General features: G+C 52.1%; 2 protein-coding genes across 3 annotated transcripts in view; one reads left to right on the forward strand and one right to left on the reverse strand.

The window, feature by feature from the left end:
• CDH23 (cadherin related 23) overlaps positions 1-27,652 on the reverse strand; it is a 209,763-nt gene that overhangs the window by 49,240 nt on the left and 132,871 nt on the right. The window contains exons 14-27 of the mRNA XM_074544462.1: positions 23,734-23,798; positions 22,546-22,783; positions 21,879-21,984; positions 21,667-21,794; positions 19,423-19,495; positions 19,090-19,206; positions 18,261-18,373; positions 16,216-16,323; positions 14,890-15,079; positions 13,290-13,435; positions 12,151-12,370; positions 10,428-10,580; positions 9,270-9,383; positions 7,927-8,075 (exon numbers count right to left, since the gene is read on the reverse strand). Coding sequence (XP_074400563.1) covers positions 7,927-8,075; positions 9,270-9,383; positions 10,428-10,580; positions 12,151-12,370; positions 13,290-13,435; positions 14,890-15,079; positions 16,216-16,323; positions 18,261-18,373; positions 19,090-19,206; positions 19,423-19,495; positions 21,667-21,794; positions 21,879-21,984; positions 22,546-22,783; positions 23,734-23,798 — 1,920 coding nt within the window. The remainder of the gene's footprint in view (positions 1-7,926; positions 8,076-9,269; positions 9,384-10,427; positions 10,581-12,150; positions 12,371-13,289; positions 13,436-14,889; positions 15,080-16,215; positions 16,324-18,260; positions 18,374-19,089; positions 19,207-19,422; positions 19,496-21,666; positions 21,795-21,878; positions 21,985-22,545; positions 22,784-23,733; positions 23,799-27,652) is intronic.
• On the forward strand, positions 1,569-6,413 carry C7H10orf105 (chromosome 7 C10orf105 homolog). 2 transcript variants are annotated; one of them, XM_074544467.1, is made up of 3 exons: positions 1,569-2,034; positions 2,973-3,073; positions 5,216-6,413. In XM_074544467.1, the coding sequence occupies exons 1-3, from the start codon at positions 1,769-1,771 to the stop codon at positions 5,614-5,616; spliced, it is 768 nt and encodes a 255-aa protein (XP_074400568.1). In that variant the 5' UTR covers positions 1,569-1,768; the 3' UTR covers positions 5,617-6,413. The 2 variants fall into 2 exon arrangements, with proteins under 2 accessions (XP_074400568.1, XP_026651635.2); XM_026795834.2 differs by lacking the exon at positions 2,973-3,073 and adding an exon at positions 3,393-3,590 and having other exon boundaries at positions 1,894-2,034.

Raw genomic sequence — 27,652 nt, forward strand, 5'->3', positions numbered from 1 at the left:
GCGGCTCCCGAGCCTGGTGGGCACGCAGCCCACGGCATACTGGAGAGTCACCCAAGCAGCAGCACACGATAAAACTGCCAAAGGAAATGTGAAAGCAAGCAGCCCAGAGCGTCCTTGTGAGCCCCTGAGCAGGGTGGAGCAGCCCCAGGCTCTGGTGCACAGCAGGAACGGCTCTGCCATTCGCCCCGGGAAAACCAAGGCAGGGCTCCCCTCTGGTGTCACTGAACCAGACTGCAGTGCTCTCCCCAAACCCCAGCCAGCAGCTGGGAAGCGGGGCCTGGCAGTGACCAGCAGGGCCAGAGCTCCCAGTCCAGCTGGCACTGAGCCTCTGCATCTTTTCTTGTCCAAACCCACTCCCCACAGAGCACCCACAGCTCAGACACAGTGTGGCTGCTCACAAATCACCAGGGCGAGGATGCAGGGAATGCCTGAGCCTTCATTCTCTCCCTGCTTCCCTCTGCCAGGCATCTTCTGCCTCTTGCCACAATACTACCCAGCAGTTTTTTTTCCCGGGAAGGTTTGCACCCAGATTTATGCAGGGAAGAGGAAGGGTTGCTGCAAAGGATGCACATGAAATGGGAACAGTGAGGGCATTCACTCCCAGCCCCACACAGCTTGCAGGAGTCAGAGATTCTCCTCTGAAATGTGGACCTTGAGCTGCTCTTGTTCCCTTCCACCAAGCCCCCCTGCATCAGCAGAAAACTTGGAAAATACTGACCTCCATCTGGATTTCTCATCCATGTGCCCGCACATTGTGAAAAATGCCTATTTTATGATTGGCTTTTTGCAACTATTAAAATGAATATAATATGTGTTGTGTTAAAAAGTAATGCTGTATTAATTCTCTTAAGCAGTGTGTTAAATACTGTTTTAGGTTATAAAAAATGTTAAAATAGAAACTATGCTATGTAGGATTTTTTTTTTTTTTTAAAAAGGACTTGCAGAGAGATAGCAGCCACAGGACACCTGAATCTTTCAGAGAAAGAGAATTTATTGTCCTCTTATCAGGAGAAACGAACTTCTTCCCGCCTCGAAGGCACTGTTAAGATTCAGAGGAAGAAGCTGACAGTGCCCAGACAGAATCCTGTGTTTGAATGGAATTTATGCACCATGTATGAGGTGTAGGAATATGTAACAGCCTGTTGTTTTTAAGGGTTAATCCTCTGTTAACGTGGGTCCTTTTTGGGGCTCGTGCTGCCCAGAAAGAGGTACCTGGACTGTCTGTAACTCTTTGTGTTTATTGTCTCATATTGTCCTCATTCAATTTGTCCAAATTATTATTACTCTAATTGTATTACTATTTTTATAACTATTTTATTACTATTAAACTTTTAAAATTTTAAAAACAAGTGATTGGCGTTTTTCACACACATGAAAAACCATGGGATGGGATGGGGTGGGGTGGGATGGTATGGGATGGGGTGGGATGGTATGGGATGGGGTGGGATGGGATGGGGTCGGGTGGGATGCAGCCTGAGGAAAGCTTGGCTGCTGCTGCTTTGACCTGCTGAGGTCCCAAAGGAAAGGTGGCACTTTAAGAAACTGCCCCAAACTTGGCACAGCAGGGCAGGCAGTGGGAGAAAAGCTCTTTGTGCTGCAGGTGGAAAGCACCTGGTGCAGCCAAGCTGAGCTCCAGCCTGCTTTATTCTTCTGCTGCAGGCACAGCCAGCCTGTCACAGCCCTGGGGGAAAGGTGACACAAAAGGATGAGGAGGGGCAATAAAACAATGGGGGAAAAGGTCGATTTTCCGGGAAAATGAGGGGCAGGCATGAGGAGGGGAGGCTCAGCCGACTACTGCACCATTCACTTATCCTACAGGGACAAATCCCGAGGAGATGCATCCCGAGGGGCTCGACCCCAGCAGGACACAGCTCCGGGGCACTGCAGCGTCCTGGCTCGGCTGGCTCAGGCTGTCCCCAGCCGGCTGCCACCTCTGTCCCACCCTCCCCAACGGGAGGAGGGGGCTGGCAGCCCGCGGAGCGCGGTGGGAGAGGCGGTGAAGCACCGGAGTGCGGGAGGCAGCGCCGCTGAGAGGTACGGAGCCCAAATCCCCTCGGGAAAGCCACTGCCAGCTCCCTAGGCCACCCCCAGGGCTGAGACAGACCCCTGGCTGCGGAGATAATGCCATGGAAAAGAGCTGGAAATGGGTGGGGGTGCAAAGTTTGGGGTGGGCATGGGGTCAGGAATCCCTCCTCCTCCTAGGGAAAGAGCTGGAAATGGGTGGGGATGCAAAGTTTGGGGTGGGCATGGAGGCAGGCATCCCTGCTGGGGAAAGAGCTGGGAATGGATGGGGATGCAAAGTTTAGGGTGGGCATGGGGTCAGGAATCCCTCCTCCTGAGGAAAGCACTGGAAATGGGTGGGGATGGATAATTTGGGGTGGGCATAATGTCAGGCATCCCTGCTCCTGGGAAAAGAGCTGAAAATGGGTGGGGATGCAAAATTTGGGGTAGGAATGGGGTCAGGCATCCCTCCTTCTGGGGAAAATGCTGGAAATGGGTGGGGATGCAAAATTTGGGGTGGGAATGGGGTCAGGCATCCCTCCTCCTGAGGAAAGTACTGGAAATGGGTGGGCATGGAAAGTTTGGAGTGGGCATGGGGTCAGGAATCCTTGCTCCTGGGGAAAGCACTGAAAATGAGTGGAGAATGCAAAGTTTGGGGTGGGAATGGGGTCAGGCATCCCTGCTCCCTTCCCAGCCCCGGTGATGGGAGATGGGAAAGGTCCTGGGGAGGCAGCTGTGCTGTTTACCAGCAGGGCTGATGGGGAGCAGCATCACTGACAGCCCTGGGAACAAAACCAGGAGGGTCAGGCTGGTCCTGCCCAGCATCACCTCCTCCTGCCAGCCCGTGGAAATATTCAGGGCACTGGGAAAAGCTGGGGAGCTCCAGGAAAAGTGTTGCTAGGCAAGCTGGGGAAGGGAATGAGAGCTGCTTTTCATGGGAGCTGTGCCTGAGAACAGGCTTTTCTTTGCAGGACTTTGAGGAAAGGGAGGGAGAGCAGATGGAAAAACTGCCAAAGCAGGCAGCTGGGCCAGGCCAGGGGTGCTGGGCAGAAGAACCCTCTCTGCTGCTCAGGCATGAGAATCATTCCCTTTTCCTACCTTTCCACCTTTCTTGGGAGCATTTTACCTTCTGCAATTTCTTTTTTTTCCCCTCTGATCCTCATCTGCCTCATGCTCATGGGGATGTGTCACATTTGAAGCTGACCAGGGAGTGATGAACCTCTGGGCAGGATTTCCAGAACAGGAAAATCTCTTTTAATCCAGCAGGATGAAGAATATGGAGCCTGGGTGGGACAGTGATGCTGGGAAGGGGCAATGCCATGAGAGCTCTGCCAGCTGAGCTGGGTATAAGGAGAGAACTATGGCATGGCTTTTTTTCTGGTTTTTCCCAGAAAAAGCCTGGGAAAACACCAGTGTGATCCCTCCTGATGGGTTTCCATGGAACGCTGTCAAGTGAATTTAAAAGACAAACTCTGCAGCCATGAGCAGGAGAGCAAACCCAGCCCGAAGGAATGAAAGAGCCTGAAGGAATTGCCCATGCCTCCTGGCTGGCTCTCCAGCAACAATGGAAGGTCACCACATGCATTTTGGTAAATGGCAGCTTGAAGGTAGCCCTGGAAACCCTGATTGAGGCTGCCTGTGGAGTGGGACACTCTGCAGCCCTGCCCTGGCAGCACAGAGGAGCAGTCCCTGGAGCAGGGGGTCCTTGGGAGTGCTGCTCTGTTCCCAAGGCTGAGGGGAAGGAACAGGGCTGGTTATGGACAAAAAAAATACATTTGGGGTGAAGAGAGGTGAAAACATCGGTGTGGAGGAGGTGAGGAGAGCTCCATCCCTGGAACTGCCTACAACACACACAAGGATTCACCCTCTCAAACCCTGACCCTTTGGTTTCTGCATTTCCCACTTTCCAGGCACAAACGTCGCCCTGACCCATTGGATTCTGCATTTCCCACTTTCCAGGCACAGACCTGGCCCTGACCCATTGGATTTTGCATTTCCCGTTTTCCAGGCACAGACCCGGCCCTGACCCATTGGATTTTGCATTTCCCACTTTCCAGGCACAGACCTGGCCCTGACCAATTGGTTTCTGCAATTCCCATTTTCCAGGCACAGACCAGGCTCTGCCCCATGCAAACAGCACCATCTCCCCAAAGACCCCCACACTCTGAGCAGGCTGATGCACCCTTAGTGATTAAAACCATTCAACTGGTGTCTTCTCTCCACTTTTTGGAGTGTTTTATGGCGAGTGTTTGGCTGCTGCCTTGCACACACCTGTGTCCCCTTTCCCCTCCTGAGATCTTGGTTCTAAATTCGCTCAGTCCAAATCCCAGTTTACCAGTCAGACAGCTCTCCCACACCTCCACAGGAAAGGATAATAAATAATAATAGAGCTTCACCTCCAGCACACAGGGCATTGCACAAACAGGATTTCCCCAGCCCTCATCTCCCTCTGGAGAGATGCCAGCCCCACTGGCTGGGGCTGGGAGTGTTCATGTGAGGAAAAAAAAGGTGCAAAATTCTCTTGGGGGGATCTGACTTGCTGGGGAAAGAAGAGGACGGTCTCCAGCAGGTGTTAGGCAAGAGCTGGCACTGCCAGCACTTTGGGAGGCTGGTTTGTATCACCTGTGACATGTCTGAGCCTGAAAGCAGGTCAGCAAAATGCCTGGCATGAGGATTTTTGGCATGAGTAGGGTGAGGGTGTTACTCTTCACCCTTGCAAAGTAATAAAGACAGTGCTGGCACATACCACAGCTTAATGGGGACTTATCAGGGCACAGGCTGAACCAACTGTCCAATTTCTTTGGGAGTATAATCACAAAACCCCCAAATGACAGGCAATTCAACAAACCCGCATGTCTGGGGAACAGAGGAGGACCAAACCTCAGCAGCCTGGGGGGAAGATTTTGGGCTTTCTGTGGCACATGGATATTTATCTCTTCCAGAAAATCTTCATGCAATGTGTGTGTGCTCCCAGTAGGTCCCCTCCCAGAGGCCATAAAGAATGGTGGATTTTTTTGCCAGGTGCTTTTGCACTTCAGTTCAGGGTGGTGCTTTGCAAGTGTGGGGTGGACACCCCCTGTCCCCCCTGTGCCACTGAAAACATGGCTGGGACAATCCTGGACATCTTGGCATGACAAGAAACCATCGGTTTAACCAGAGGGTGGCTGTCTGTCCATCTGCCATGTGCTAATCCCCTCTCTGTGTCACCTTTCAGGGAAGATGAGCTCTGACAACAGGACCTCTCCCACCCCACCTCTCCTTGGGCTCCTGGAGCCGGTGCCACCCAGTGCCACCTTCCCTGAGGGCACAGACTGGCTGCCCACCATCGTGGGGCTCATCTGCATCTTCCTGGTGCTGGCCACGCTGCTGACCCTTGTCACCCTCTGCCACCTTCGGGCGCTGGGCCGCTCCCCCTGGGGTCCCCACGAGTGGCTGCCCCAGCACCCCGTGGATGCCAGCCAGCCCCAGCTGAGGCTCTGGAAGCGCCTGGGCTCCTTGAGGAGCTCCATCAGCAGCTTCAGGAGGAGCCAGATGGTGTCTCAGAGCACCCTGGCCTGTCCCAGGAGCTTCCCCAGCAGCCAGGACTGGGACATCATGGAGTCCACCAAAATGTGATCCTGCCCTGCTCCTCCTTCCCAAGCTTTGGCTCCCTTCTCAAGCATCCTGAGAAGAGACCCTTGGAGCAGCTCATTTCCAGGCTCTGTGGCAGGAGATTTTGCAATGCCAGGTTCCCAAATGCTTTCCAGGTTACTGCTTCCTGCCAGGGAAGGTGGAGGCATCCAAACTACACCCACACACAGCTACCACTGGGCAGTCCAAAAAAATCCTGCTGCTTCATTTCTTTTGGAAAATATTGTTGTTGAAAACAATGTAACATGTATTCCATTACCATCTGTATGGCAGATTACCTTTGTCAAGTGAGCAGTTTGCCTTATCTCTCTCTTTGAGTGACCACAATCACACCTCCCTGGGGAGGGGACATTGCTGATAACAGATTATTGAATGTCACTGCATGGCTGATAAGAACTATAACATCCCATTGGGAGATGCTTCGCCCAGGGGGAGGAGCCAAGCATTGCTACCCAGATATAATCCAGAGGTTTTGAGACACCAGCACGGCTTTCTCCACGGGATTCCCCAGAGGAACAGCAGCTGTCTCTCCTTCCACTGGATCTTCAGAGGAAGAATACATCCTTCTCTACAGGACCCCCCTGCTCCAACAGAACCACCCCTGACACTGCAGGAGGGCTGAGCCACATTTCCAATGGGACTGCCACCAACAGCCTGACCCACAGGGTGTCAGGTTGGGTTCTGACTCTGGCAGTGTTGTTCTAGTGTACTGCATTGTTTATTTTATCCTTTTATATTTTTTTCTTTTCCCTATTAAAGAACTGTTATTTCCTGCTCCCATATTTTTGCCTGAGAGCCCCCTTAATTTAAAATTCATCGCAATTGGGAGGGGTGGGGAGGGTTTACATTCTCCATTTCAGGGGAGGCTCCTGCCTTCCTCAGCAGACTCCTGCCTTTCCAAACCAAGACAATTGTGCAAGTTGTGCTGCACCTGAACAAACAGCCTGGAAGAGACCGGGAGCAACGTGGCTACCTGAAGAGAGGCAGCCCAGGGCAAGCCTGCTCCACAGAAAGGAATTCCCAGTGGAGTTACCCTCTGGAGCAAGTGGAGAGATGCTCGTGCCCCCACGTGCTGCCTGGTCCCTGTCGCCCCCCTCCATGCTGGTTGAGCTCTGGGTTGCTGTGTTCAATGCATTCCCATTTCTCCTCTCTGGCCCTGCTCTGCCTGGTTCTGGGAGAAAGGGATGGGGAAACATTCAGAAACTCTCTCCTGCTACCCCGGGGATGTGGGGATGCACTGAAGGGAGAGACCTGTACAAATAGTTCACCCTGAAGGTGCAAATTAAACTGAAGCTGGGTGATGGCTCATTTCTGTTTCTCTTCCGTGCTGTTCTGTGGAAAACCAACTTCCCCCAGTTACTTCCCCTCTTTTGCCATGGACTTCCAAGGGCATCCCCCTCTTTTGGGAAGCAGATTCTAAGAACAGGCACTTTGCTGCCAGTCAGACTCGAGTTCCCTCCCTTCCTCCAATTTGCCAAACCAGCTGAGTTTTAGGGTTCCTGTGCAGGGACACACCTCCATCCCGGGATTGCTGATCCCAGAGCACCAGGTACACCTTGCCATGGCACAGCAGGTGCTGAGGAGCCACAGGATCCCTTGGGGATTGCTGCCTGGAGCAGACACAGGGCTCCCAGCAAACCTTTTGTGGCAGGAGGCAAAAGGCTCCTTTCTTCTCTGCCGGTGACTCACACAGCCAGGGACAAAGCTGTCCCTTTGCCCGTGCCTGCAGAGGTATTGAAGGCAGCAGGAGCCTTCCCAGGGCCCTCTGCAAAGAGCCTTTGGTGCCTGCTCCAGAAGAGCCCAGGGTTTGAAGGGATGCTGTGAATACCCGCATTCATCCCGTGCTCACTGAGCCATTCAGCTCTGCCCACCGCTCCCTCAAAGAGCCACAAACATGAAAGCAAAGTCCAAATGCTTTCCCTCTCTGAGGGTTTTCCCCCCTCTCTGAGCATCTCTTTGCAGGCACTCTGCTCCCTCCCCATGGAGATCTCTGCTTGGGAGGAGGGAGAAAGCAGGGGAGTAGCCAAAGTGGCCTCGCCAGCACAGGCCTTGGCTCTTCTCCTCTCACCCCCTGCAGAAATGGGGTGAGCTCCTTAATTTCCCCTTGTTCTTTGCTGCCTTCTCCCTGGCACTCCCAGCCTGGGCTGGCAGAGGAGTGGATGAACCAGAACACATCTCGCCCTGCCCGAGGGAACAGGGAGGGAGGGAAAACCCCTGCCCCGTGCTGCCAGCGGGGCACAGTGAGTGGGGGATCCCCAGCTCCCAGCCCGGGGTCCCAGGGGAAGAGGCACGTGCCTGCACGATGCTGCTGGCCGCTGGGATGTCCTCGGGGACGCTGACTTCATAGCTGCTCTGCAGGAAGATGGGCCTGTTGTCGTTGACATCCAGCACGGTCACGTACACGGTGGCGGTGCCGGTGCGCCGGTTCCCGGTGGGGCCGTTGTCTGCAGGGACACAAAGGGGAAGGAGGAAGGGAGGGAGGTTCAGGCACCTCCTCCTTGCACAGGAGGTGCTCAGCCCATGGCTGCTGAAATAACAGGATCGAGATTTCTAAACTAAAACATTTCATCTTTTCACAGCTTTTAAATCCCACATGGGTTTTTAGGGTTTTTTTCCCCTCCCTTTCTATTTTGCAAATCTACCATGCTGTTCGGCAAGAAAAAGGAAAAGCCAAGCCACCCCCAAGCTCTGCCGTGGAGCCCAGTGAGGCCAGAAATGCAACTGATCATTAGAGAGGATTTGCAGCTCTGTGCACCAAGTGAAGGGACTGCTGGAGCCAAGGATTTGGGAGGTGGAGGCAGCCTGGTGAATTTTCCACAGCTGCAGCTCAGCTCACAGTCAAGGAGCACCAGGATGGGTTGATGTTCAGTAGACAAGGACATGGCAGCACAGCACTTGGGTTTGCCAGGAAGAATGAGGCACGGGGCAGCATGGATTGGGTTGGATTTTTCAACATGCCGGATTTGTAGGAGTGCTAAACCCACCCAGCTGGGAGCCTGTGGGATCTGGGAAAGCACAGACCGTGTGAACCCCATGGGAGGGGCAGAGCTGACCCTTTGCCCCTTGGGATCCAGTCCTGTGTGCCCAGGCAGTACAGCATCCCTGCTGCAGCCCCTGCAATGCTGTGCCCCCAACATTTCTGTCCAGGCCACTCACTTCTCCTCTCCAAAGGGACATCCAAGTCATCTGTGAACAGGCACATCATTATAAAGCTCTGGGGATGACAGCCAAGCTGAGTTTGGCACGGGGACCCTCTGCCCGTGCCAGGTGGCTCAGGGTTAATCAGCAGCCCCAGAGCCAAGGGCTGGCATGGCAGGAGGGGAACGATGCTGTGGAGTTGGCATTTTTGGGTACAGGGATTCCTTGGACAGTGTGGAGCCTCTCAGGAATGGAGGGCCTGCCTTCCCAGGTGAAACCTGGGGCTGGGCAAATCTGAGAGGAGAATAGACCCTCTGCAGAAGTCATGATGGAAGTGGGACACATTAATTCACATGTGCAATGTTAGCACCAGGCACAGGCTCTGGTTTGGAGAGCTCCTCAGAGGTTGCTGCCCCTCTGACACACCTGCAAGGGAGCTCCACACATGCATGGCCACCATCCGTGGCTGTGTGGCAGTGGGATCCCTGGGAAATCCTTACCAATGGCCTCCAGGATCAGTGTGTAGGATGCCACGGTCTCCCTGTCCAGACTCACGACTGTCCTCACCACCCCATCCCTGAAGCCGACGCTGAATTTGCCATCCTGGTTCCCACCTGCAGCAAAGCACAAGCAGAGCAGAAACTTGGAATGTGCTGGGTTGGGCTGAGAGGGACCTGGAGCAAAGCACAAGCAGAATAGAAACTTGGAATGGGCTGGGTTGGGAAGGACCTTAGAGATAATTTTGTTCCAACACCTCACCGTGGGCAGGGACACCTCCTAGACCGGGCTGCTCCAAGCCCTGTCCAACCTGATCTTTAACACCTCCAGGGATCCAGAAGTATCCACTACTTCCTTAGACAGCCTGTCCCAATGCCTGGATACCCTTTCAGTGAAGAGATTTCTCCTAAAATCTTATCTGAACTTTCCCTGGTGCAACTTGAGGCCATTTCCTTGGGTTCTGTGGCCTGGGCACGGGGTCAGCCCAGCTGTGCAAGGATGGTTTGGTACCTTGTCCCTGGCAGAGCACTTTGCCTCACAGCACAGAAACAATCCAATGGCTGTAGGAAAAGCTGGGTCATTTCCTGAGTGCTTTGAGGCAATTGGGGTAACTGTGCATGTGAGCTGTGGGACAGCACACCCCGATTCACCTGCAGAGGAGAGGCCAGAGGGGCTGGGACATGGAACAGCAGGCTGCTACTGTGGGAAAAGTGGCTCTCTGGTGGCACTTCTGTTTTTACCCTCCTCCTGAGGGCTCGGTGTGCAGTTTGCAAGTCAAACCGTGGCCAGGGGATTCCCCAGCCTCCTGCTGCATGCAGGTGCTGCAGCCGTGGGGCGAGCCGGGCACTGCTGCCCACCAGCCCCACCCACCCAAAAATGCCCCAAAATTCCATTTACGCCTTCCAACCATAAACACCGATGGAAGCCCCCCCCAGGCCTTGCTCCCTAGCAGTGTTCTGCCCATGCTGATGCTTTTCCAGGGTCAGCAGGGTGGTCAGCGTGGCCGGGAGCCGAGCGGGGCTGTTCAGCAGAGGGCGATGCCGGACAAGGATTGAGGGGCTGGCAAAGGCAGAGCCGGAGTGCAGAGCACCCTGGCCGAGGTATGGGGCAGCCTCTGCCCTGCTGCGAGCCCAGCTCCCCTCGTGGCACGGGGCTCCCACCTGTGATGAAGTAGCTGAGCTCGGCGTTGAGCCCGATGTCGGCGTCCGTGCAGTTGAGCCGCACCACTTTGAAATCGCGGGCCACGTCCTCGGGCAGGGACACGTTGTAGACAGCAGGGAAGAAGGTGGGGTTCTCATCATTCACGTCCAGAACTGCAAAGGGAGAGCAGAGATGAGTGTACTGACCCTGCTGCAGACGCCAGGCTGGGCTCCCAGGGCTCCTCTCAGCATCCCAGGGATGCTCTGCCTGACCCTCCCTCCCATTGGGGCACTGGGGTGCCTGCAGAGTGGCTGTGGGCTCTATTTGGTTTCCCCTGATACACAGAGATCACCCTCCTCACAGCCAAAAAACCCATTGCATCACTGAAATTCAAGTCACTATTTTCACCAAGCCTGTTTCCACCCCCGTTCAAAGGAAAATCTGGGGTTTAAATATAAGCTCGGTATTTCCTGGGGCATGGCAGAGATCTGGAGCTTCTTTCCCAAACTCAGGCCTGAGGACAGTGCAGGGTCAGTTTATTTCCAGATGATGATTATCCTTTTTCAGCACTAGGCTTGCACAGAGCCAGCAAACAGCAAGGCACTAAATTAAAGGCAGGCCTTGCAATAAGGCTCCAGCTCTTAACTGGGATTGCGTGGGCTGTCCAGGCACGCAGCTGATGGGAATCACATGCTGAACCAAAAGAAAAAAGCAACATTAGAGATGGGGGAATGGAGGAAAAAAAAAGATAATTTGGGGGCCCTGCCAAAACCATCATGTTTTCCCAATCTCTGCAGTGTGTTGATAGCAGACATGGAGCCTGTGGGGATGGAGCCATCCCTATGCACAAAGCCAGACCTGAGCCTGTTTCCAGGCTGTGAAAAATGCATATTATATGGCTCTATGCAGACATATATATATATATATATATATATATATATATATATATAAATACACATATACTACATGTATTTTTTTGATTTTTTTGTATTGATTAGTAGTGCTGTATTAACATTTTAATAGTATAGCAAATGTAGGTTTGTAGTTAAAAGGGAACTTGTGTAGTTAAAATAGGAACTATGTATGTGTGATATTTTTTTAAAGAAAGGAATGAGGTACCCACATTGAGACAGCAGCCACAGGACACCTGAATCTTTCACAGAAAGAGAATTTATTGCTCCATTATCAGGAGAAATGAACTTCTTCCCACCTTGCTCAGCTATGAATATGCTGTCAGGATTCAGAGGAAGAAGCTGACACTGCCCAGACAGAATCCTTTGTTTGAATGGAATTTATGCATCATGGATGAGGTGTATGAATATGCAACAGGCTGTTGCTTTTAAGGGTTAATCCTCTGTTAACGTGGCTCCTTTTTCGGGCTTATTTTGCCCAGAAAAGGTACCTGGACTGTCCGTAACTCTTTGTTTTTATTGTCTCATATTGTCCTCATCCCAGTTGCCCAAATTATTATTACTTTAATTATATCGCTATTTTTATAACCATTTTATTATTGTAAAACTTTTAAAATTAAAAAAACCAAAAGAAGTGATTGGCGTTTTTCACACAGGCCTTGGTGAGTCTCCTGCAGAACCTGCATTTCCTCCAGGGATGTTTGTCTGAGTCTCCTATAGAACCTGCATTTCCTCAGTGAGGTTTGTCACCACTGTGGGGTCTGAATCTCTTATAGAACCTGCATTTCCCCCAGGGATGTTTGTCACCACCGCGGGCTCTTGCTGCACCCACCTTTGACAGTGAGGGTGCTGGTGGAGCTCTTGGCGGGTGTGCCGGCGTCACTGGCCACCACCCTGAGCAGGTACTCGGGGATCCTCTCCCTGTCCAGCACGGCCGTGGAGGTGACCAGCCCGCTGGTGCTGTTGATGATGAAATCCATGCGGGGCATGCCCACCTGCATGCGGTACGACACCTGCCCGTTGGGGCCCTCGTCCAGGTCGATGGCCACCACCTGGTGGGGACAGGGAAACAGGAGCTTCTTTGAGCCAGGTCTCACAAGCTCTTGGAGGTCTTATGATAGCTCAGCTACCTTAGAAGGCATAAAATCAGCAGGATGGCTTCTGTGACGGTGTTGGAAACAAAAAGGTTTTAATAAAAAGCAAAATAAAAAACTCCTTACAGAGAAAAAGCGATTTAGGGGCAAGAGGCCTTCTTGCCCTTGGTAAAACACCTCACAAAAGCAATTAGTTTCTTTGTTCTCTTCTTTTTCTAGTAAATTGCTTAGGTGGGACTTTTTGGCTTCTGTCCAATTGGCCATCCTTAAGTTTGAGGTGAAGCCCCCCAGGTCCTATGAGGTGGCATTTCATTTAACCAAGGAGAGAAACTTCTGGGCTTGTTTCCTTTTGTCACTCCATCAACAGGGGGGCACATTCCTACAGCAGAGCACCTGATCATCATCTCCTGGCCATGGAAGCCATGGTACAGAAATCCCAAGTGCCTTTGGCCCTGGGGATGCAGGGATGAAATGGCCTTGGAGGATCCTCCATACCCGGAGCGAGCCCATGGAGTAAAGATGCACAACCCCTGCTGCATCCCCCCTGTTCAACTGCTAGAATATGGCAAAGAGAAGGAGATGGAGAGCGTGGAGGAGGTGGAGAAGATGCAGAGAAGGGAGAGGATGCATTGCCAGCCTGCTTAAGCCATGGCAGCAGCCCTCAGTGTGAGGAATGGCAGCGGTGGACACGCTTACCTGGAGACGCTCACCTTGTGCATCTCCCCTGTTCCACTGTTAGAATATGGCAAAGAGAAGGAGATGGAGAGCATGGAGGAGGTGGAGAAGGTGCAGAGAAGGGAGAGGGTGTGTTGCCAGCCTGCAGAAGCCATGGCAGCAGCTCCCAGTATGAGGAATGGCAGCAGTGGGACACGCTCACCTGAAAGACAGAGGTGCCTGCGGGGAGCCCCTCGGCGATCTCAGCAACGAAGGGCAGGTTTTGGAAAGTGGGGTCATTGTCATTCAGGTCCAGCAGGTTGACAAAAACTGTGGCACTGCTGGTGGCCCTTAGGGGTGGCCTTCCACCTGTGGAGATCAGGAATGGGGTCTAAAGGTTAACACTTGAGCTGCTTCCAACCCGTTCCCCTAAAAATAAGCTCTCACTCACTATGCAGACAGCAGTGCAGGATGGGGGGATGGCCCTGTTTTGTCATAGGTGATCTGCCACCAATGGACAATTAGAATTCCAGAATGGCTTGGGTCAGAAAGGACCTTACAGACAATGCAATTCCAACCCTCTGGGACACCTTCCACTATCCCAGGTTGCCCCAAGCCCCTTCCAATCTATCCTGGGACACTTTCAGGGTTAGAACAGACACAGCTTCTCTGGGCAGCCTGTTCCACCACCTTCTTAGTAAAGAATTTCCTCCCAACATCTAATCTCCATCTCCCCTCTTTTAGCTTAAAACCATTCCCCTTTGTCCTGAAAAGAAAGAATTATCTTTGTATATCTATCTTTCTTCCTATGAAAAGTTTCCCTACGGCAATATTTCCAGAGAAAAACCCATCAGCTTTGCTTCCCTCACCTGCTCGATTGATTTTCTGGGATGCCAATGGAGCAGGGCTGAGGAGGAGGGAGAGTTCCTGCCTCTCAGGCTCTTTCTCAGGGCTGCTACATGAATGACTGCACTCACATTCTGAGCTTGTTTTAGCAGCAGGCTTAAAGCTACCCCCATTTTTTTTCACCTCAGAAACACTCAGAAACAGAAGCACAAAAACAGAAGAGACTTTGCCATAAGGGCATAATCAGGCTGGGGAAGTGTTGAAGATTGCAATGCAAGTTGTTTTCCATTACCATCTGTATGGGAGATTGTCAAGTGGGCAGTTTGCCTTATCTCTCTCTTTGAGTGACCACACCCACTCCTCCCTGGCAGGGGACATTGCTGATAACAGATTATTGAATGTCACTGCATGGCTGATAAGAACTATAACATCCCATTGGGAGATGCTCCGCCCAGGGGGAGGAGCCAAGCATTGCTACCCAGATATAATCCAGAGGTTTTGAGACACCAGCACGGCTTTCTCCACAGGATTCCCCAGAGGAACAGCAGCTGCCTCTTCTCCCACTGGATCTTCAGAGGGAGAATACATCCTTCTCTACAGGATCCCTGCTCCAGCAGAACCACCCCTGACACTGCAGGAGGGCTGAGCCACAATTCCAATGGGACTGCCACCAACAGCCTGACCCACAGGGTGTCAGGTTGAGTTCTGACTCTGGCAGTGTTGTTCTAGTGTACTGCATTGTTTATTTTATCTTTTTATATTTGTTCCCTGTTAAAGAACTGTTATTTCCTGCTCCCATATTTTTTCCTGAGAGCCCCTTAATTAAAAATTCATAGCAATTGGGAGGGGTGGGGAGGGTTTACATTCTCCATTTCAGGGGAGGCTCCTGCCTTCCTCAGCAGACTCCTGCCTTTCCAAACCAAGCCAGGCAGGTTCAGCTGAGCAGTGAGCACACCCAGGGTGGGATGGAGGCTTACAGTCGGTGACAGACACCACGATCCTGCGCATCAGCTGCGCCTCCTGGGCATTGGGGTTCTCCCTGTCCAGCAGCACTCCTGAGGTGCGGATCTTGCCCGTGGTGCTGTTGATGGTGTAGAACTTGTTGGGAGGCCGGATGCTGTACACCACCGTGCCGTTCTCCCCCAGGTCCGGGTCCACAGCCACCACCTGCCGTGGGGGAACAGCACAAAATTACAGGAGAGCGCTGGGAATTCACTCCCCACGGAGATTTGTTGCTGTCCCTGCACCAGCAGCACAAAGGAACTCATCCTCCATCCAGCTCTGTGTTTTCGTGACATTTGCAGGGATTTTGCACCCTCGAGACCTCTGCTGTGGTGTTAAATCTCCCCAAAATTGGCCTGTGAGCACAGGAGGTAATGGCATGACAAGATACAAAAGCGCAGCAATCAAACTGGATTTTTCTTCCTTTGGAATAAAACCAGTTAAAAAACGAGGACCCTTTGGAAAAATAAATAAATGGGACAAAGAGGCACGCTGAGGAACTTGTGCTGCCACATCAGGAATAATTCCTTGGTGGAGTTCTCCTCCACGCCAGATATTTTATGCTTTATTGCTCTCCCTGTGACCTTTCTAATTACAGGGGACATTTACATTAACAAACACCCCAATTCCACTGCCCTCTTAACTTCCCCAGCTCCTGCTGCTCGTCCTGCAGCTGAATTTACATCGGATCGGTGACAAAATAATTATTTTCCCAGCAACTAATTGGGTTGTCAAAGGCAAGATGACTTCAAGCTGGCACTGAGCAGCAGGGCTGAAGGAGAGAAAACCACTGTGCTCTGGCACGAGCAGCACTGCCAGATCCTTCTCCCCCTTCAAAAAAAATCCTCTTTTTTTTTGTCCCCTTTCGCAGCCTTCCTCCTTATATGATTTTGTGGATTCTCTTCACTTTTCCCTCATTTATTTTCCATTTTGTTCCCGTCATTTTTCTCTCGGCGTGATGGAATAGAAGCCTCCCCCTCTTCTCCTCCTTTATTTCGCCAGAGGGACTTGAAAGGCTGTAAATCAAAGTCTCTCAGAGAGGTCCTTGAAGGAGGTCGCAGGCGAGGCTAAGAAAAGGAGGATTTGGCCAAAATCCACACAATTTGGAGAGGGAGGGGAAAAAAAATATCCCAGGGGAGGGAGAAGAAACACAGGGGATGGTCAGCAGCGGGGAGGAGGCTCAGGAGTAAGGTTTTAAATGGAATTAAAGATGGTGCTGGACTGAAGGTGACACTGGTGACACTGGTGACACTGGTTTGGAGGTGTCTCCAAACCAACCCATCACCCTGCCTGACACGTACCGTGGTGACATCCGAGTTGGGGGGCGTCATTTCCACCAGGTTGATGAAGTATGGCTCGTCCTTCCAGGTGGGGTAGTTGTCATTGATGTCCAGCAGCGTGATGTTCACCTGTGGGAGAGCAAGGAAGGACAGCTGCTGCAGGTTCCTGAGGTCTGAAATGTCCCCTGGATGTGCCCAACATGTGTTTCAGGCTGTGGCAGGGCCACCACCCCTCAGGCACTTGGGGACATGGGTTAGTGCAGGCTGGACCTGATCCTCTTAGAGACCTTTTTCCTGAATTACTCTATGGTTTTTGTGTTCACCCTCTGGAGGGAAAACCTGCAAAAAAAAAATCAACATCCTGCAAATTTGCAGCCCTTTGGCATAGGTGAACAGAGTTTTGTTTATATTTATCATGGTTAAAACAACAACAGGGCACAAGGTGTGTCTTCAAACAGCTCCTTCACTGGAAGGGGGATGAAAATCAGTGGGGGAGAGGATGCAGTGGGAATGTGGCAGGAAAGGAAGGAAAAATCCGAGTGGCTGGTAAAAAGCAACAGAAAAAAACCCAGAATAAATGAGTAATTAGGAGAGGGTACAGTACACAGAGGTGTGAAGACAAGAGCAAGGGCGAGGATGGTGCCCTGAAGTGTTGCCTGTCTTCATTTTCCCTGTGAAAAATGGCATCCCAGTGACAGCAGCGAGCCTGTGGGATGCATCTCGCTGCCTGGGGGGTCTCTCACCTCCCCACAGCACCCATTTCTCCGCAGGGGTCTGAGGGAAAGGGCTGCAGCTCCAGGGCAGCATCCATCCCTCAGCAGCTCCTGGTGGAGCTTTCCCTGGGATCCCCCGTGCTCCCACTCCTCTGTGTCCCGCTGTCACACCAGGCTGAGCTGCTGGTGCCACCCCGTGGCAGAAGAGGCCACTCTGGATGCCACAGCCTCCAGGGACAAGCCAAAGCACCACGGTGGATCCTTTACCTACGGGGAAGATTCCTGATCCATCTTACTCCGAGCAGCTCGTGTGCTTTACATCACCTGGGGACATTGCAGGGGCCCTGAATGGACCTTTATTCCTGGTCAAAAATTATTATTTTGTGTGCCAGGTGTATATCCCAGCAGAAAATTTACTCTGCTGCCCTAGTCTCACTGAGTTTTAATATTCTTTTATTTTTTAGGCACCTTTACCCCCCCTGTTTTGCATTCAACAAGGCTGTCAGGAGAACACAATCCCATCTGGAGCCCCAGAGGAGATCTTAGCACTCCACAGTCCATACTGGTGTCCAGCCAAGGCCACCACATGTCTCTGGGAGGTTCCATAGGGAGCTTCCAGCCTGATGCCACAGACCTCCTGATGGACAATTATTGTAGGGCTATTCCTCAGCACAGCCACAAATGTTTCTGCATCCCTCTGTGTTGTGTGGGACACCCTTCCTGCAAGCCAAACGAGCAGGAGCATCCAAATGAATGAAATGCTCAAAGAAATGTGATGCCATGAGCAGTGAGAGAGAGAATCATGGAATAGTTAAGGCTGGAAAAGAGCTTTAAGGTCATCAAGGCTGGACCCTTGGCTTTTGATGTCCTGGTATTTCCTGTTGGCTTGGCCAACAATGGGGTTCCCTGAGGCCTGAAAAGGGCAAGGCAAAGCACAGGGCTTCAATGTGCAGCTCCACCAGGACCTTCCCAGACTGGCTGGAAGCCCTGGATCCACGTGAACAGACCAAGGAATAATCACGTGTAGCTGCAGGCTCTCCGAGTGAGCCCCTTCTGGAGGGGAACAAAGGGAGCCGAACAAAGGGAGAGTTCTGCAGGTGAAATAGGACTCATTACCGCATCCACAGGCTCTGGGAAGTCAAGTGCCTCCTGTGTGAGTGGTTTTCCAGGAAAGCAAGCTGATTTCAAGGTCTGCACCACTTGGACAGTCATTCTGGGAGCCGCAGCAGGGGTGGTGCAGAGGGCAGGAACCATTGTGTGCTCTTCACACAGCACAAATAAAACCCTGCAGCTCTCCACAGCCCCAGGTGGGCACCAGCCCCTCAGGGAGATGGGAATTCTTCCCCCACTCACCATAGCAATGCCTGTCTTCTGGTGGTGCCCCACGCCTCCATCCACTGCCCGCACAATGAGGATGTACTCGGACTTGGCCTCCCGGTCCAGCAACGAGGTTGTGGTGATTTCTCCTGCAGCCACAGGAGATGACAAGGTTAAAGGAGAAACAGTTAAAACCAAGATCAGGACAGTTCACAAATGGGCCCTTTTTTGGATCAGGCAGCTCTTGAATTAACAGGAACCTTCCCAGCCAAGCCTTTCCTCAGGCTGAGGAGCTGAGTTTGCACAGGTGCCTCTGCTGAAGGTCTCAGGGTGACTGAGCAAATGGTGGTGCCTGAAATCTGGTGAATCCCTCAAACTGTGGGACTCCTAAGCAGGCTGACTGAGGGAGAGGAGGGAAGGGTGGGTGTGACGGTGTTCACAGGGGTCTGAGGATGAGGGAAGAGACGAGGATCTGACTCCATGTTTCAGAAGGCTTGATTTATTATTTTATCATATATATTATATTAAAACTATACCAAAAGAAAAGAAGAAAGGATTTTATCAGAAGGCTAGCTGAGAATAGAATAGGAAAGAATGATAACAAAGGCTTGTATGTCGGACAGAGAGTTTGAGACAGCTGGCTGTGATTGGCCATTAATTAGAAACAACCACATGAGCCCAATCCCAGATGCACCTGTTGCATTCCACAGCAGCAGATAATCATTGTTTACATTTTGTTCCTGAGGCCTCACATCTTCTCAGGAGGAAAAATCCCAAGGAAAGGATTTTCCATAAAAGATGTCTGTGACAGGTTGGGGTGAAAGAGGGAACTGAGAGGAAGGGGCAGAGCAGGTGCAGCGCTCACCTGAGCGAGCGTTGATGCGGAAATGCGAGGAGCCCTCCAGGGAGTAGATGATTGACTCCTGCCCGTACTCCCGGGACCGGTCCATGTCCGTGGCATTGAGAAACAGCACTGTGGCTCCTGGGGGAGGCAGAAATGAGGGCTGCCATGAGCCAGAACTGCCCCACACTGCTCCTGCAAGCCACCCAGACAAGGGGTCCCTTCTGCTGCACATGCACAAAGCGGCCAAACCCCCAGGCCCCACAGCTACAAGACTTTGCCTCCCCAAAAGGCATCACCCACCCCATTCAGGGCCCTCCTGGGAGCCCAGAGAAGGAGCAGGGGCGTGCCCTGTACCTGCCATAATGTCCTCCATGACGGTTATCACATAGGAGGGCTTGCTGAACGTGGGGGGATTGTCGTTTTCATCCTGAAGCAAAGAGAAGGTCGAGAGGCTGGTTGGGAAAAAGGCAAAATGGTCAAGCAGCTGCAAGAGCCTGGTGTGGGGGTGCTCCTGGGTGGCTGCATCTCAAGGTGAGGCCAGGACATTAAAACACTGTTTGGACCTCTCCACTTCCCTGGGGCTGCCCTGGAGACTGATTTCTACCTGGAGACCATGGATGGACCTGCAGGTTCAGCTGCTCCTGCTGCCACCCAACATGAGATTTGAAGCAATTTCATGTGCCAACGATGCCCATCGTGCTGCAATTAAATTGCCAACCCCTGCTTTAGTGTCTGCAAGCAGGTGGTCTTTAATCAGCCTTTGAGTCACTCAGCTTTGCTGGCGCCTCCTCTGAGGGTAATGAGGAGCTTGTTGCCTGTCCTGGTGATGTCCTCACGATCCCTCCTCCTCCTCCTCATCCAGGAGGTCTGGGCAGGTTAAAGGCAGTGGAGAGGCTGAGTGCAGCTGGATGGGGCTGAGCTGGGGCTCCAGCTGGGTGGACAGGAGCCAGAGCAGATGCTGTGTGGTGTCATTAATGTTCCTGAGATCATCAGGCCGTGCTCAGCAAGGCCACGGCCCGGCAAGCCCAGTCCCAAGGAGGCAGGGTTTGCTTCTGGCTGGCTCTCCATCTGGCCAGAGCCGGCCTGCACCTGCCTTCTGCTGGAGAAGGACATTTCCCACTTCAGCCACAGGAACTGCAGAGCTCCCCAAGGCGCCTGCAGCGACGCCAGACAGAACCCAGCACTCTTCCCCTGCCACAGAGGACAATATCCACCCAAGCAGCCAAAACCAGCTTCAGTGTTCTCCTGATCCTCCCTACAACCTCACTCTCAGACAGCCACTGTATCATAGAATCTGAGAATGCATTGGGTTGGAAGGGACACTAAAGCTCAGTTCCCAGCCCCTACCATGGCAGGGACACCTTCCACTGTCCCAGGTTGCTCCCAGCCCAAGCCTGGCCTTGGACACTACCAGGGACCAGACAGCCACAGCTCCTCTGTGCCAGGGCCTCACCACTCTCACAGGCAAGAATTCCTTCCCAATATCCAACCTAAACCTCCCTTCTGCTCCAGTGTGAAGCGGATCGCCCTTGTCCCACCACTCCAGGCCATCTCCAAGGATGCTGAGAGTGGCTGATGCTCACGCCAAGCACTCAGCCCCTCTCCTGCAGGCACAGGCACGCCGAGAGCCGCCAGCTCATCACCCTGAGGAGGGTGTCAGTGGCAGGGAGTGAGGCAGAAACTTATTAGCAGTGCCATTTCCTGGGATCCTGGCGCCGCGCGCGCTATTAGTTCTGACTCGGCGGCTCCTCTACAAAAGCGTATTGTCCCCTAATGGGAAATCTACAAGGCGAGTTTGACTTCTTTATTAAAAACCAACAACCAAAGGATGAAAAAAAATCGCCTCCCTCCCCACTCGCTCTGGTTCTGCCTTCTCACAGCTCTCGTTCCTCAAGTGCCATCACAAAACACTTCCCCCTCATTTTCTTCCTAGTTTTCAGCTTTTATTTCTTTTCTTTTTCCAGCTGAGAGAAATTCCCTTTGGTGGAGAGCGGGAAAAGTGACAGCTACTTAAACCCTGCCAGCGTACAGGCCCAACCCGGAGAGATGACCCACTGAAGTGTGGTCTTGAAAAAGAAGTGTTTATGCTGTCGAGAGCCCAGTGTGGGAAGGATGTATTTAACCACCACTAACTCCCTGGGCTCTGCCTTGTTCCCCCTCTCTCGAGCACAGTGAGGGATCTGAAGGAGAGACACGCTCATGGGACTTCATTCCCATCTTACAGCATCGCTGGCTTTATCTCCTTCCCCTCCCCAGAGTGACGCTGCCTGGCAGAGCTCCCACGGCTGCGAGACTGACACGTTATCAACCAAACTGTCTCCATCACTGACACGTCCCTGCAGACACCCTCAAACCACAATGTGCCTCAAAGTGACACGCTGATCTGATCTTTCCGAGGAACGCTGCTGTGCTTGGAGTCTGCCAGCAGAAACGCCTCCTCCAGAGGGATTTCCACACCGTGGTTAGCTGTGGCATGAGACACGTGTAACAGGAGTCCACACATCCTCCACGGGGTGGGGCAGCCTCGATGGGTTATTGATGAGTTAATAGCACTGCCGTGGAGCAATAGCAGGGAGAGCATGAGGGGAATGCACTTACAAACACCTCGATGGTGACGGGCACGGTGCTGTTGAGCGGCGGGTTGCCGGCGTCCATGGCCATCACTGTCAGGTAGATGACCCCGTTGGCCAGCTGCTCGTAGTCCAGGGGGTGGTTCACACTGATCACTGCAAGGATGCACAGTGGGGGGGGTCAGGGCAGCAGGATGGGCAGGCTCAGGGTGCCCCTGGGGCGCCAGGACCAGCACCTACCTCCGTACCCTTCTGACACCGTGATGTCGAAGTACTCGCGGAAGGCAGACGCATGCACGATGCTGTAGGAGATCTGGTTGTTTGGAGGGGAGTCCTCATCAGATGCCTAGGGTGTGAGCAGAGGGAGCACATGGGAATACATGGGAGCTGTGCCAGGGAGAGCTGAGGGGATGGGAGGTGCAGGCTGGAAATGTGATGGAGGCAGCTGTGCCCATCAGGGGCCCTGAGTGGATCTGTGAACCATTCTCCTCTTGCCTGCTTCTCTCATGCAAGAAGGGAACTGGTTGTTGGGACCTGCTTTGGAAGGTGTCTGTTAAAGCCATCACAGGCACTGATCATTTTAAACTGACAGAGGAGAGTTTAAATTAGATATCAGGTAAAATTTCTCCCCTGTGAGGGTGGTGAGGCCTTGGCACAGAGACGAGGTGGCTGCACCATCCCTGGACGTGTCCACGGCCAGGCTGAATGGGACTTGGAGCTACCTGGTCCAGTGTAAGATGCTCCTGGCCATGGCAGGGGGTTGGAACTGTTTGTGCTCTAAGCTGCCCTGCAACCCAAACCATGCTGTGGTTCTAACCCACTGCTGTGTCCCTGCTGCCTGTGATTCTAACCCACTGCTGTGTCCCTGCTGCCCGTCCCAAGCAGCGGAGCCGCAGCAGTGCCTCACCCGGAGCCGGACCACCTGGCTGACAGAGGGCTCGTTCTCCCGCAGGGCGCCCAGGTAGGCCTCCTTCTGGAAGGTGGGCACGTTGTCGTTGACGTCCAGGACGTTGATCCTGACGCGGCCCGTGGTCTCCTCGCCGCCGCCGTCGCGCGCGATGACGGTCAGCGTGTAGCGCTGCGTGCTCTCAAAGTCCAGCCGGGCCGTCAGCACGATCACACCCGTGTCCTTGTCCAGGGAGAAGCTGGGGGACAGCAAAGGAAGGGCAAAAAGCCTTGGTGACCACACACTGGAGAGGTGTATCACCGGCAGGGGGCTATTTACAGACCACTAACGGGATGGAACGTGCCTTGAGCTGTTTTATTTTCCAGCATCAGCCTCATTATGTGGTGATGACAATCGGAAGATGCCAGCAGCTCACATCCCAGGCAGCAGACCAAGAACTTCATGTTACAACTCACTTTATAAGTTTTTTGACCAATCACACAAAGCCAAAGCACATTGACAGTAGTTCTATCCAATCACCATAAGCACAAGTACCTTTGGTTAAACAATGCTTGCTTATTTCAAATACAATATCTGCTTGTGAGCCTTAAAACACAGTGCACAGAGCTCCATTATTAAGCTTAGAACTTTCTAATATTTTGCCAGATAAACTTTTCTGTAGCTTAGGGAGTTATTCTAGACAAGCATTAATACACAGACCATTGTTCTATTTGTCCTTACTTTTCTATAGTTTAAATAATTTTTCTGCTGACCAATCTCATGGCTGCTGCTTAGCTCTAATCACAGTTCTGCTGTGTCTGGGGCCTGCATTTTGCAGCTTTCCCAAAACCCTCTAATTTTGTAGGTTCCCACAAGATGGAGAGGCAGCAGCCTGACAGAGTGAAGTTCTTTGCTCTTTTTTCTGTGGGAGGTTAGGTCCCAGAGCACCTCCAAGAGCTCCACACAGCTGAGCAGTGAGCAACACTCAGTGCTGCCCCACAGGCAGAGAAAAGGGGTGCCCACAGGTCCCACCTTAGCAAAGCAAAGAAACATGCTGAGCATCAGGCATGTGCTGAGCTCACACCTCTGGGAGACAGCACACACTGGGCATCTTACAGGTAGGACATAACCAGTGCCTTTAATTGCCCTTAATGTGGGGTTAGAAGAGGATTTTGGAGGAACAAACTCCTGCCAGTCAGTCCCACTCACCGGTCAGGGTCATCGCTGAAGAAATAACTGACTTTCCCATATGAGCCCACATCGTTGTCAGTTGCCTGGAAAACACAAAATGCAATTAATAAATGAAGGTATTTATGGAAATGCTGCATTGGACCTGCCATAGGAGGGACCCCATGATCTCATAGGGGAAGGGCTCCTCTCCCTGAGCCAAGCAGAAGAAAACCTTTGATGATGGACTGACCCAAACCCCCACACCCTGTCCCTGCTCTGTCAGTGGGAAGGAGAGAAGAAAAGGTGTTTTTCTAGGGTTTATTTTGCTTCTTATTATCCTCCCGTGATTTTGTTAGTAATAAACTCATTTTGTACCTGCCCTTGGAGTGTTTTCTCCCAGTCCTTAACTCATAAGCCCTTTGTTAATTTTATTTTTCTCTCCTCTGCCCAGCTGTAGCAGGGGAAGGTAACTGAGTGGCTTTTGTGGGTGTCAAATCACGACAAGAGTAGAGGAATAAAAACCTATTGCATTCCAGAATGTCCACCCAGGTTAAAATACAGATCTGGAAAAGCAAGGAATAGTGATTTTGGTCTTGCTTTCTGGAAGGACAGCCCTTCTGGGGGTGCAATCTGCTGCATTCCCACGGATGGAGTGGCTTGGGATGCTGTGGGATGCATCTACTCCACGGCAGCTGCTGGAGCTGGAGCAGGCTGGTCACGGCTAAATGACCAGCACCTTCTGGGGAAGGTGTTCACAACTCACTGTGTCAGCTCTGGATGAGCAAAGCAAGATTTATTTGTGTTTCAAAGCCTTTGCTCTAATGAATATATAAAATATGCATGAGTGGCAGCAGGAAAAAGGAGCAGAAAATTTTATTTTTAGGTGAGGAAAGCGGAATGCAATCCCCAAAATATCCTTTTTCTCCCCCAGTATATTTTCTAAATTGAGTCCTGTCTGGATTACTTAGAGACCAACAGGTCTGTGAGGAAGCAGGGTCAAAGACACATTTTATGTCCAGATACCAGGAAAAGGCTGTATTTCAGGAGTGGCTTGGAATACAGCCTGTTCCTGAAACCTTCCTGATTTATCCCTGGCCTTGATTACCCTTGGCATCAGAGCAGGAGCTTGAGCACAGCTTTGCCCCCGTGTGCTGCTCCCCTGCCACACCACGGGCTGACAGAGAGCAAAAGGCAGGAAAACCTTTATTATTATTTAAGTTTTCCTCCCCAAACACTTTCCCAGGCTGAGAAGTGCACTCCTGCTGCCTGGTGCCAGCTGAAGGGTGCTCGGGAGGATCCAGCCTTCCAGACCTACTGATTCTGCTGATTTTCCTCTCCACTGCTGCAATGTGATTTTCTTTCCGTGGGCATTGGAATTGTGCTGGGTAAAATGGAACAAATCTGTGGAAATCTGCCTGGAGAGATGCCCAGAGAGCAAGCAGCACCCACTCCAGGGGGACAAAATTAGAGGCTTTCCCAAAACCCTCTAATTTTGTAGATTCCCACAGACATCCCTGGAGGTGCTCCATCCCAGGCAGAGCGTGAAAACTCTTCCATATGGAAATACTTGGGGAGAAGGGGGGTCACCCCACCATCTGCCCACACCAGCATCCTTCAGCCAACTCATTTTGGGGTTAATCCCCATCCTAACACCTGCCCCCAGCCCCTCTTTTGGGTCCTCTCTCCCCAAAATCCTTGAGTTTTTCCAGCACCCTCAGCACTGCCAGCCCTCAATCTCCAGCCAGGATTTTTCCCATCCATTACTTCTGTGCCCACAACTGCTGTGAATCCCACAGTTCCATTCATTCCTAAGTGGCAGAGCCCAGAAAAGCATTTTCCATGCACCTGGATGGGCTGGTGATGAGATAATGATTTACAGGGGGTCTGACAGTCCCCGAAAGCACGGGCAAAACGAATTCCCTTCATTTGGCCCCACACAATTGCACTCCTAAGTGCTTATTGCAGTGACAGACAACACTGGGAAAGTGTAATTTTCTTCTGACGAGGGGGAAAAAAAACAAAAAAGAAAAGATGGGGAAGGAGCAAGGTTAAAAGAAGGTTAGCAAGGAGGGAATGGGAGCCCTGGGGAGAGGGTGGCTGGACCACAAGCTGTGATGACATCAAAAGTGCCAGTGAGGCAAAAAGCCCCTGTGCTGAGGAGCCAGCAGGATGGGCAGCCTGGCTGTGCCCCATCCAGCACCTCAGCAGCCAGGCTAATTAATGTCCCTGACTTACACAGGGGAGGTGGAAGGTGAGGCTGCCTGGATGGCTTTCCTGGCAACTGCGCATCGTGGAGATAATGCTGGGCAATGGAGCAGGTTAGTTGAGCGTGACAGGGAACATGCTAAAAAAAAAGCCAAACCACGCACGCTCAGCATATTTAATTTGGGATCTTCACCTGTTTCTGCATTACCAAGCTTTTTCCCCTCTAAGGGTAAAAAAAAAGGATGTTCAGCTGCTCAAGCCCCCGGGGAGGCAACACACACTCCCTTTGAGGGCTGTGAGGGAGCACACGCCTTCAGAGCACCCCAAACCCCAGCGAGCTGTCAGCAATCCCAGGGTGCCAGCTGTTTTCCTGTGGCTTTTCCCAATCACTGACTCGTTTTCCCCCCCAGCATGCAAGCATCCATCCCCACAGCCCGGGGAGGGAAGGCATCTGGCTGGAAGTTTCTCGGGGTTCCACCTGGAGAAGCAATCAAATGGCTTTTACAGCTCTCCTCTCCTGCCCGGAATATTAAAGCAGGATTTGCCCACTGGAGCTTGCAAAAGGGCAGGAGGAAAAAGCAGGTCCACATCTGTACTTTTATGAGCTGTCACCAGCACAGACCATTTCTAAAAAAAAAAAAAAAAAAAATCCCACATTTGTGCAGCTAAACTCTGAGAGAGTGGCAAGAAGAGGGAGCCTGGATAACCCAAAGGATTAATTTACTGAGCTGCAGCATGGCATGAGCACCCGGCACACAAATCACACAGAAATATCACACAAAAATATCCATGGCCTGGCTATCTGTCCATCTGCATGCCCCAGGCACAAATATTTGGGATGTTTTGTCCCACCAAGGGCCATCACATCCACCCTTCCCAGTCACGGGCAAGGCCAGCAGAGCAGGAGACAAAAGCGAGGAGCTGGTTCTGCTCTCGTGGGCAAATCTGCAGGAAAGGGCATGTCGTCCAATTTGTTCAGGAAACAATAGCAATGTTTGACATGTCATCAGGATTGATGGAGCAGAAATTTACATGGGAGAATTCAGTTTTAAACAGCTCCACGGAGCTTCACCCGGTAATGGTTTAGACATTCATCATCCGCCAGACCCACTCAACGACTCCTTAAACTGCTGCAGATTAACTCCGCTGGCAGCACGGCAGGAGCAGCCAGCACGGGCTCAAAGAACCAAGGAGAGCCTTCCAGGTGGCTCAGATCCCCCATGGAGACTTGGGACAGCAGTCCTCCTCCTCCCAAATCGGCCAGACAGGAATGAGCAGCTGGAAGTTGGTTGAGCAGAGTGCATTGGAATGATGATCAGGGCTGCCATGGCTGAAGAGCCAAAACTGCCTCATGAAACCCCTGGGATGGCAGTTCTCCTCCCAAACTGTCAGACAGGGATGAGCAACTGGAAATTGGTGGCAGGGATGAGCAGAGTGCATTGGAATGATGATCAAGGCTGCCATGTTCTGCTGAAGAGCCAAAGCTCTCCCATGAAAACCCTGGGATGGCAGTCCTTCTTCCACAAGTGTCAAGACAGGGATGAGCAGCTGGAAATTGGTTGAGCAGAGTGCATTGGAATGATGATCAGGGCTGCCATGGCTGAAGAGCCAAAGCTCTCCCATGAAAACCCTGGGATGGCAGTTCTCCTCCCAAAACTCTCAGACAGGGATGAGCAGCTGGAAATTGGTTGAGCAGAGCGTGTTGGAATGATGATCAGGGCTGCCACATCCTGTTGAAGAGCCAAAACTCCCC

This window comes from Zonotrichia albicollis, chromosome 7 (genome assembly GCF_047830755.1).
Source record: "Zonotrichia albicollis isolate bZonAlb1 chromosome 7, bZonAlb1.hap1, whole genome shotgun sequence".
NCBI classification, from domain to species: domain Eukaryota; kingdom Metazoa; phylum Chordata; class Aves; order Passeriformes; family Passerellidae; genus Zonotrichia; species Zonotrichia albicollis.

Coding starts and splice junctions, on each gene's coding strand:
- C7H10orf105 (XM_074544467.1), top strand. CDS start 1,769: ATGAGGAGGGGAGGCTCAGCCGACTACTGCACCATTCACTTATCCTAC. Junction 2,035..2,972: donor GGAGGCAGCGCCGCTGAGAG/GTACGGAGCCCA, acceptor TTTTCTTTGCAG/GACTTTGAGGAAAGGGAGGG. Junction 3,074..5,215: donor GAACCCTCTCTGCTGCTCAG/GCATGAGAATCA, acceptor GTCACCTTTCAG/GGAAGATGAGCTCTGACAAC.